This window comes from Semicossyphus pulcher, unplaced genomic scaffold, assembly GCF_022749685.1.
Source record: "Semicossyphus pulcher isolate SPU_LCO1_2020_fin unplaced genomic scaffold, fSemPul1.0.p SCAF_12, whole genome shotgun sequence".
NCBI lineage: Eukaryota > Metazoa > Chordata > Actinopteri > Labriformes > Labridae > Semicossyphus > Semicossyphus pulcher.
The window spans coordinates 3,962,466-3,973,479 of NW_027211626.1; the positions used below are offsets into that span (position 1 = coordinate 3,962,466).

The 11,014-nt window shown below is 41.7% G+C and overlaps 1 protein-coding gene across 14 annotated transcripts in view; it reads right to left on the bottom strand.

Moving 5' to 3' along the window:
• LOC138588539 (neurexin-1a) overlaps window positions 1-9,859 on the bottom strand; it is a 301,786-nt gene extending 291,927 nt beyond the window's left edge. For all 14 annotated transcript variants that reach the window (XM_069658720.1, XM_069658714.1, XM_069658708.1 and 11 more), the window contains exons 1-2: window positions 9,826-9,859; window positions 7,145-8,497 (exon numbers count right to left, since the gene is read on the bottom strand). In XM_069658720.1, coding sequence (XP_069514821.1) covers window positions 7,145-7,856 — 712 coding nt within the window. In that variant the 5' untranslated portion in view covers window positions 7,857-8,497; window positions 9,826-9,859. The remainder of the gene's footprint in view (window positions 1-7,144; window positions 8,498-9,825) is intronic.
• Between the last annotated feature and the right edge of the window lie 1,155 nt (window positions 9,860-11,014).

Here is an 11,014-nt window from a genome sequence, read left to right on the forward strand (position 1 = left end):
TTCACTTACTGTATGCTCCAGTCACTCTTGGTACCCTGTCATCATGCATTAGCAGCTGAATCGAGTGGCTTAAGTTGTCTGGCTGGCTGCGCTTCAACGAGTGACGTGCGTTTCAGGGATTTCCAACTATTTCTTAACAAACAGCTTCACAAGCTTTTCTCTCAACTAAGATCACAACATTTAAGTGGAATGCATTCACAGACATTTACTGAATTCCTTTGAATTGCATCATGTACAGGGTAAATAATAAAATAATGCTGTACAGTGTTTGCAGAGGTCTGCCCTACTTTCCTGCCAGGACTGATTTAGTATGTTAAGGTAATGTGCGACGGAATAAACAACATCATTCCATTTTATCAGGATAAAATATGGAGCTATGCAATGCAGCTATGTTATTTCCCTAATGAGAAACAAGAGGACAGATTCTGGGAACTTCCTGTTCATACAACAGTGCATTTAAATAATTGTTTTAACCGATCAAAGGGATTTTCGTGCGTCTGTGTGTGTGTGTGTGCGTGTGAGGTTATGCTTTGTGCAAGCTTGTGGTCGGACAGGGGAGTGTTGACAGGTCTGGTGGCTAATCCTGTAATCCTTTCATCTGATCAAAGTGATACAACAGCTTTTAAATTATTTAATGGACAGGTACATTTTCAACTTCAATGTACTTTGGACTTAATTCAATGTATGGGCTTTAGGGAAACTTACGAGAGGACGGATCTGTTTTTTTAGATGTTTCTAGTTTGATTATAATTAAATGTGATTTCTGCTTGTGCTTGGGATACGACCTTTTATATGAGCAAACTAGGGCACTGGCTTTAATCACTATTTTAAATGAACGGTCTGATAACAATTCCCATGCAGGGACACGTGCAGTTTTTGCTTGCCTCCATCGTGCAGCTCAGGATGGTGAGAAAGCACGCAGCATTACCACATTACCCCGAGATGGAAGAATATAAAAGTCTGTTCTTGCTCGAATAGTAAATTAGCTGGCAAAGGTACAATTTGGTCGGTGCTTTCATCCAAAGTGACTTAAGGTAGCATGAGTTCATACAATTTCAGCACGGATGGCTCCACTGGGAATTGAATCTCTACGTCTTGCGATGTTAGTGCCATGCTGAAATGAGCCGTAAAGAGCTACGAGGCCTTGGTCATTGCGGGCAGTAATACCGTGTGTTATATGGTCTGGTGTCAAACACGGCTGACAAAAGATGTAAAGTTAGAGTTCAGCAAGTCTCTCAGTGGTTTAGCTCAAACACATGGCATATGTCAAGAACTAACTGAGCAGTTATGCTGTTTGGTGTTTTTCCATTTCTATTTTCTTTTTTTTTAACACAATCAGAATCGTGACATACACCAGCCAAACATTCACATTTTCTATTTGAACTGATTGTCTCCATTCTGTATTCATCAGAGCATATTTTGGCAATTTCAGGAGCCCCTTGTGTTTTACACCTCTGCATTCTGCATTTCCTTTGTGTTTTCCTATTAACAACGGATCAAATTACTTTTTTTTAAGATAATTTTTTGGGCATTTTATTTATCGAACAGCTGACGAGAGAGACAGGAAATGTGGGGTGAAGAGAGTGAGGGATGACATGCAGCAAAGGTGGGTGGGAGTCGAGCCTGTGGCCACTGCGTCGAGGGCTGTAGCCTCTGTGTCTGGGGCGCCTGCTCTGCCCACTGAGCTAAACCAACGCCCCAAATGACATCTCTTTTTGTATTAGTGTTGGGAATTATGGCTCCGTTCCTTTTGGACAGCCGGCTCACCGTTCTTTATGATACAACTCTGTATAACTACAGAGATGTCAAGAAAAAAACCAACAAACTTGACTTGTAAAAGAGTCCGTCAGGGATCACCGGCAAGTCTCTCTCACTGCCGTGTTTCGGGGGGATGCACTGAGTCATGCTGCGTTCAGGTGCACTCAGAAACGTGAGTGTTCAGACACATCTTTTTTATAGTGGAGGGTTATAATGTTGCTCAGAGTCTGCACTATGTTGTGGTGACATGATCTCATGCATGTGACCTAGAACAGCAGAGCAGGCAGTGAAATTTGAACTATAAAAAGTACGACTCGGTTCCCGTCGTTCGCACTAAAGAGCCGTTCAAAAGAATCGGATTGTTTGCGAACACTATTTTGTATGCATACCAACAAACCAACTGATAATAATCACCCAACTCTGCCTTAGCTCTACGGGGCTTTTTAGCATCTTTCAGCTCATAGTTTTGGTTTTACAGCCTGCAGTTTATTGTTTTAGTTTCACTGTTCAGCCCCCGGGCAGCTGTTCTCACCTACAACAAAGAGAACGTGAAAACGTTTCCCTTAACAAATGTGTGAAGCCAAAAAGTAGAGCTGCAAGAAGAGCAAATATTGTGATTAAAGTCACTGAGTGGTAAGCAACACAGCACTAGATTAAGGCTGTTAAAAGCCGGATAAATGTTAATGTTGCTCTGTGTGTGATTAAAATACAAATCAAGACTTAGTACTTCGTTATTTACAAGCGAACATAAAACTTTATCTTACGAGATAAACCGATGTTGACAAAGTTTCCATTTGCAGTTGAAAAATTGTCATAAAATCATATTAACAGCTCTCTGATTATCCCCACCCAAAGCCTATTCACCATCCCAACTGATAAAGTCGTACTTATGTCTAGAAAAGATCCTCTATGACAACAAACACTGCTTTCTGAAACATCAAAAGGTTTTTAATTCAAGGTTATCCTCCAGAACAAAGGCAGCGGGTCGACTGTGTGAGAGAACAATGTAACTCGAGCTGCTTGTATATTTTGGGTATTTCCATCGAGCAGAGCGGGAGCACGTCTGAGAGAGAGGTTCAGTCCCACACTGTGCTTTGTGGCTGTCTGGGCTGACAGCAGCAGACGTCTCTACTGACGTATCACCAGTTCGTCTCTCTGTTGGGTGATCTTGTGGCTGTAATGACTTCAGTTTAGCGACCTGCAATTTATCCTCCGTCTTTTGAAGTGATAATTCAGGCCTGACATTGGAATGAGTGTAAGATGCTGCCTCAAAAATACTAGTACTCCTTTTTTCGTCTCTACAATATATTATAAGGTCTGTGATACTGTTGTGAAACTTCATCTGCAAAAAGTGACTAGAGATGAAAGATAATGCAGCACTTTTTAAATGAGGAATATAATATGAATCTATGTGTTGTATTAATGTCACTAAATCACAGGACAGGTTCAGTAATGTGCCCGTAACAACGAGTGAACACAATCAAACTTAAGGTCACTCAGCGAGAGAATCGCCACCCTGATATATGCACATGCATGTAGTGCAGAAACACTACAAGGGGAGTTATTAGACTGTGTTTTTTGGTTATCATACAGCAGCTTTCATCCTCATGACTTTAATGGATCTTGTCAGCATCACCACGCTCTATTCATTACACGAGCCTCTTTAAACAATAACCGCTCATCCTTCATGCAGCACAAGGACGATATCTTTCACACCATTCATCTTAACACGGCAATAACATAACCAATTAGGTCTTTCACGGCCATAAAACTATTAACATCAGAAGGCACCCTGGTGTGAAAATATTATCATCGTCCCCCACCATTTCTTGAAAAATTAAACCAACTCACGCATGCAGGAAATGACGTAAGAAAGTACAAACTAGTCTCAAAGTGTTTCTTAATTTAGAGCCACCCATGAACATAAAACACTTTAAATGTGCTATAGAGATCAACAGCTTCTAATCTGCTTCAACCACTGAAGTCATTGTTTCAATTCTGCTTTGTATTTATTAACTTTCTGTGTTCAAATAATAATATAATCTGAATTATAATAACTTTTTAAGGATTTTGCAGGTAAATTAACGTGTCATAATCAAACCATTTGAATTTGTGTGTTGTAACCAATGACATATGTATATATAGAAGGACAACGCGTCTCCATCTGCTCTCATTGAAGCCCAAAAAACTTTGTATTGATGACGTCATTTGGTGCCAGAGTTGCGCAGCAGAGATGGGCAGGTGGAGCCGCCGTGGCCACTTCCGCTAACCAAAACACACACTTAACTTACAGAAAAAAACAGCAAAGATTGCACACGTCAGCGTGTTTAACAGCAGAACAGCTTCTCTGTGTTGGTCTGAGGTTAACGTTCACAGATACGGAAACTTCAATGACTGTAGTGATTGTTTTTGTAACGTCTCCTCTCGCCGTTTGTCCTCTACTCTCTTAATCCGGAACAGATTGGCTGCAGGAGCCGGATTTGTCAACAGAGCTGTCAATCATCATTTTTACAGCATCAAATAACTAATTAAAAATAAACTTGTCAGAAAAATGAACACTTGGACATAAATCAGCATGATAAGAACTAACTATAATGACAGAAACCTTATCGAGAAAAATGTTTTTGATGTGTATTTTGATTTTAAAGTTTGACTCATGTCCCATCTGTTAACATGGAGGAGGCGGGCTTTAAGAGCTACACTGCAGCCAGTCAGCAGGGGGCGATAGAGAGGGTTTGGCTTCACTTTTAGGGAGCTGTAATGTCGTCCACGTTTTTATACTACATGTTTTATATCTATGGTTGTAACTGTCGCTGAGTTTGAAATCAGATACTTTACACTACATACTGCATACTGTGTTCAGTGGTAGTATGTAGTACGGAGCTGTTCACATTAATTTTGCCGTATACAACAACAGGCACCCTTCTGCTCTTCTGCTGCTGTCTGCCATTTCAACTGCCATTGTGACCTTCCAGCGCTTTGCATTGAGGGATACAGTAGGCGAAGTAGACTGATCCGATGTATACTGGAGATTTTTTCCAGTACATCAGAACGACATCTGGGTATTTTTGGAATACTGTAAATTGTTCTTTTGTTTGCATACTGCACACTACATTTTGGCCAAATCAGTATGTACTGCTAGTATAGTGTGGCATTTCGAACGCAGCCCATGTTTCAGTATTCTTGAGTGACAGGTGGACTCATAAAAAGCAGTTTATAGTTTATGAAGCTCATTTGCTTCCTCTTTAATTACTATGAAGCCATTCTGACCTCAGACGGCTACGGCCCAACTCATCTCAGACAAATAATATTGAGTTGAACTTTGGAAATGAGTTTTTAATAAGTAAGTAAGAAGGCAGAACACTGAGACGTAATGTATTTTATAATTCAATCTTTGAAGGTGAAATTTATTTACCCGGATAGCATTTCCTCAATAAAAGATCTGCCTTTATTAAATATAACAGAGCCTATCACGTGTCTAAGATATAAAATATTGATAATAATGTATTGTTCAAATGTTGGAGACAACAACAGACAACAGGTTTCTTTTGCATTTTGGTCGTATCACCGCTTTCCAGAGACTGGTCTGTTATCAGCTTACACATCACGGAAAAAGATGGCCGCCATAAATAGTGAGTAGTGAGCATGCATCTCATAATTACATCCCAAGTTCTTCTAAAGAGGTCGAGTTTTCCGCTGCCAGTTTTCCGCTCCTCTACACTGGCACAAGCTCTACCTTTTCTCCACCTCAGAGCAAAGAAAAAGTGCCAAGTGGGCTCTTTCACGTTAGAATACACTAGTGGCAAAAATAACAGCCAAAGTGTATTCAACAAGTTTTCTATTTGCTGTAATGTAATTTTCAGAAGTATCCAAAAGGGAACAGAGCAAGTCAGTGCAATAAATAATGGCAATAATGCAGTAAAAGAAAAGACTGAGCAAGAAAGAGAACAATAATTGTGTTAGGTTGGCATTTGGAAAAGTGTATTCACCACCTCTGTTAATGTAGCTTTATTCAGGTAACTTTGATGCAGTATAAGGTAATATAACCGAGTATGCAGCCTAAATAAACAAATACTTAATGCTGCCCAGCAACGAGGCCTGTTAGTGAACTACAGCAACCTTTATTCATTCTGTCAGTGCACACGGTCTGTAAAGACCCTTGGCATCCTCCCTGCTGTATTAACACCATTAACAAAACCCGGATACAGCAGAAAACAAACCACAGCCTGCACAGTATGTAGGAGGACACATTAATTAGTAGTATTTTCTATTTGCCTCAATGACTAATGACAATCAGATGGGAATATCTAGTACTGCAGTAGTAAGTTATCCAACGCTGGCCTAATGAGCTTATTGTTAATAAAAGATTTATCTGCTTGAGTAAAGATACACAAGCCTGAGAAGGAATGTAAATTAGATACGGCCTATATTTACAGGAGCCTGTATGTTTAAATGAGCCTATATTTCCATCAGTTTTCGAACAATGCTTAAAAATAGATTTTAAAAAACGACACATACACACTCACACCCCTCCCCCACCGACACTCGGGCTGACCAACAAACCTGCTCCTCCCCGCCACAGCAGTAACCTGCCAATCTGTGGGAAGCTCTGCACTGAATACCCTGAATACTGATACGCTTTCATTACAAACAACGCCGGCGATGAGAAGGAAAAAGTCAGAGCGACACTATTCTCTCTACCTCAAAGAACCCCATGTTCTCTTTGTGTATTGATTAGCTGGGTTGCTAGCGCTTTTATTCTCCTGATGATTTTTTTTTTTTTATCAGTCAGAATTTTTAAATGAATACAGACCACAGCTCTGAGCGAGGATGGGGCTCAGTCATGGTAAATCCTCCTGTTGGTTTTAAGACAATTTTATGGTAATGTTGGACCATAATTCTGTGTCTCACCCATCTAATATTTGGCTTCCCTTTTGTTGCCAACTACACAAATCTGATGGGTGCTCTTTATTCTGCATGTATCAACGATATCATTTGACTTGAAGATGTTTACTCCTGCTTTTGCACTTGAGATGAGCCATTAGAGATGATGTTTCATAGGTCAACCAATCCCCATGGACCTGCTTGATAGGAATGGATGGCACCTTTGGGGATGAAGAACACCTGCATGTTTTGCTAATGAGGCCTTGCAGGAGATCGTTCATTACAAACAAATGTATACAGATCAATGGCACACATCGTAGGACTGAGCAAACATAGTATGGCTTTAGCCAAATAGAGGAAGGGAATGCATTAATTTAGGACTGATTGTAATCACATAGAGTCTTTGAATTTGTTTAATTCAGTTCATATTGCTTCTGACTGTAAAGGCTACTGAGGGCATGTTATACCAACTGTATGGTCTCAACCGAGCCACATGTCTTACCTTCACTGCAGTCCTTTCCTTGGAAGCCCGTCTGAGAGCAGTCGCATGTTGGTTCGTCGTTAATTAAACTGCAGACTCCTCCATTTAAGCACATGTTGGCTGTACCGCAGAGGTCCTTTAAGACCCCGTCACCGTTGATCATCTCAGACTCCGTGCTGTTGACCTTTATGTCCGTTATCCATCCACTGAAAGGCAGCTGATCCTTGACCACAGCTGATGTCAGTCGTAACGCCACAGATCGTAACTCCGGTGGTATTCCACCAACAAACAAATGGCTGAAAACAGTCATATCCCGTCTTTTCGACTTCACCTCCACCCATTTCGTCTCACCGTCCACCGTCAGGGTTGTGTTCTTAAAGTTTCTCCTTATCGTGACTGCGTGCCACTGGCTGTCGTTGACCGCTGTGTCGGACACGACGGTCGCAGGCTCGGCACAGAAGATCGAGAAACGAAGGCTGAGTTTACCGTTCAGTATGAGAAGTTCTAAAAAGTCACAGAATCCCTCATCATCGAAGTAAACTAGCAGTCCGTGGGAACTCTTTGTTTTCATATTAAAGCTCATTTCACTTTCGCAGCATGCATTCCACACTGGAAATCTAGCCCACTGTCCCTCAGCACCTGTAAATTCTAGACAAGTGCCTATTTCTAGAGAGCAACAAATGAGCAGCCCAACCCATATGATATGGGCACCATGTGGCTTTTGTAAAACCATCGTGGGATCACAAGGTGTGTGTCGGTGGATAGGGACTTTTAGGGCTGAATTTATTTGAAGGAGCCTTTGCTAAAGCAAGAAATATATAGGTGTGACTGTAAGCTAGTAGACTGGCATATAACTGACTGTCTACGTGGGTATATAAGTGCAAACTGATGCATTGTCAGAGAAAAGATTAAATGTGATAATATATTTGCATAGCAAAAGGCCTGGCCAACTCTTATTTCCTGGGGCAAAAACCATTACCTGACACTGTCCAGGCCACAGGCCAAACCTCTCACTGTTGGCGCCAAAATAGTTTGAACTGTTTAAAGGTCCTCTCTGCCATGGCTATTTAGAGCAAAGTGACAGGGATTCAAATATCCATTGGGCACACTCCGTCTAATTTATGTAATTATGGAGCAGTCCCTTCTGGTGCCAGTTAGAGTGTGCACGGTTTCACTTGAGTCGAAATGGCAGCTTTAATCTTCATGTTCATGCCAACATTCTTTGGCGGGTAACTGGGAGCCTTGCTCAGGGCTTTTCACCCTGCATCCTCTGTAGCAATGAGAGAAAAAAAAGCCATATGGAGCCACGCTGGCTGATAAGCTCAGCAAAAGAAGCAGTCTGTCTGTCAAGGCAGTCCTCAGTCCCAAAGCCCTCTGCAAAAGAAAAGCAAATTTAATACAGTATCAGCGTTTTCTCCAGATCCATTTCCAAATCCACTTTGGCCAGAGCTTTAATCAAAAGTCAGAGTTAATACTGAGATTAAGGCAGAAGCACAGCCAATCATGCACTTATATCCAGTAAGGCCTTTGTTACAATAAACACAGGCTGTATCATTACATTAATACCATCAGGGCTTTCCAGGAAGCACACAGCAGCTCTGGACAGTCATGCATCCTCGCATTACATCTCAGTGGCCAAATATGTCGAAAACACTGTCCTCTAACAGTGTAAAAAATACAATGTGAACAGATTCATGCAACATAAGAATTATAAGAATAATTTAATTCATTATTATTAGGCTACAGCCTGCACGATAAATCAGATTTACGCACGTCTACAAAAAAATCCTGCACACATTCTCAGTCACACCAAAGTAAGAAAAAGGAAACGGCTGATTTACAGCTGTTATTTCTGCAGGAATCTACTTTTGTTTGACCTCGTTGCAACTTCTGCAGCCGTGAAAGACCATTATCAGCAGCATTCCGATATATATAGTCGGCTAATACTATCACTGGCCTGCTCTCTCTTGAAGCCCCACCATGAGATAAAGTGCGTCATTTGATTCACAATGGTTGGTTTGTGTAAGACGAACCAGTCGGACAGCCTGCTGGGTCTCAGTCAGACCCCAAAATGTGCTTTACAGAATATCTGCCTCGTCACTATTTTTCACTCGGACTGTGAGACGGATTCTGCTTTTCCCTCAAAACACCAAACGCGTAAAATGCCAGGATACAATAACACAGCGACCTGCTTTAAAATCTCTGCAATTAGTTTGCATTTCAAAGAGGAAGAATGTAGCTCGGGTTTACTTCGGCACCGCACTTTACACAGACCGGAACATCCCCAACATAAACAGCAAATGTGCTGAACACGACTAAGACATTTATATGATCACAGTGATTCAACTAATAAATGGATTAACCCTCAGCGGAATTTAACGTCCCATTGTGCCAAAACGGGATATCCTCTCATCAATAACATGCCCCATACCTTAACATCTTCCCCTGGACGACAGCTGGAAAGAGCGCACTATAATTACAGTGTTATTTTCTGCCCATCTGCAGCATTTCTTCAGTCGCTCACAACTATAAAAAATCCTTGCTAAAACAAGATGAGGCGTTTTTATTACCTTTGCGCGTCAACTTTACTCGTACGGGACCTTAAATAGTTGGCACAGGAGGAAAATACGATTTCATGCAAAACACTGCGCGCTGAGCTCCTGTAAAAACAACGACAGTCCGAATTTTATGAAAGCCTGTACCTCAAATCCACTCTGGCGAAACCTTCACATCAAGATCTGCTTTCAAGTGAATCACAGCATCAGCGAGAGAGAGAGAGAGAGAGAGAGCGAGCGAGCGAGAGAGACAGAGGAAGAGAGAGAGAGATGGGTCCACTTTCACTCTAACTCCACTATAAACCCATAACTGGCTCAGTGGTAGAAAAAATTACCTTAAATCTTCCGTCAGCCAAGTTTGCACCTTTTAGAAAACAAAACACAACTAGAGGGGGAATCAAACCGCCGGATGGAGTCGTTTGGAAGCGCGGTACCAAAATCCAGATATCTTTGAGGAGGAGAAGGTGCAATCTGGTCTCCCTGTTGAGCTTATCCAGCGACTGTCAGGAGCCACAGACAGAGCGTATCACGTGTCTCCCAGTGATGTCTACCGGGGAGGGGCTGAATGCAGTACCTTGGACAGCGCCTCTGCCTCCACGAGCATCCATCCACGGACATTTACGGCAGAGGCAACTTTAGAGATAAGGCTTGTAAAACTGCTGGGATTGATTAATTGATCTCACTAAAGACACTAAACGCAGGGAAGCAGTCAGAGAGGGTTTAGGTACACTTGGAGCACGCGGCGTAGCGTCTGTCTTTCTGTTCCAGTATGTGTATATTGTGTTACAAATCGATTCTGCTGAATTACTGCAACCGATCAGACGTACTCATAAAAAGGAGGAAAATGAAAACAGCCGAGAGTTCTCACTTGAGATTCACCTGGATGATTAAATACTCAGGGGTGTTTATGGCACTTTTTCTCAACTTGTGCTGCTGTATTTGTGCTGGCATGTTTATGGTACCTTGTATATAATATTTTTTTTTACGTTTGCAAGTATCTCTGAGGAGGTTCACACTGTATTTCATATAATATGAATGGGGAAGGAAATATAACACTTCTAGTAGTCTACATTTACTGTGTGGGGCAACGTTTGTTTTCTTCTGCCTTTTTTTTGGAGTGTGTTTCTGTTAATGTATGAATCCATAGCTGTCTCCCAATCCACGGGTTGCAGCCTTCGAAGGAGGCGGCCTACAGAGGATGCTCCAATCATAGATCGTTAAAGCCGAACTGAAATGGGATGGTCTGGTCTATGGAGAATTTAATGTTTACGTTGCCAGCTGTTCCCGCCCTAACCCTTGTCACCAAATGCCGCTCTTGTCGCCTAGCAACAGCTAG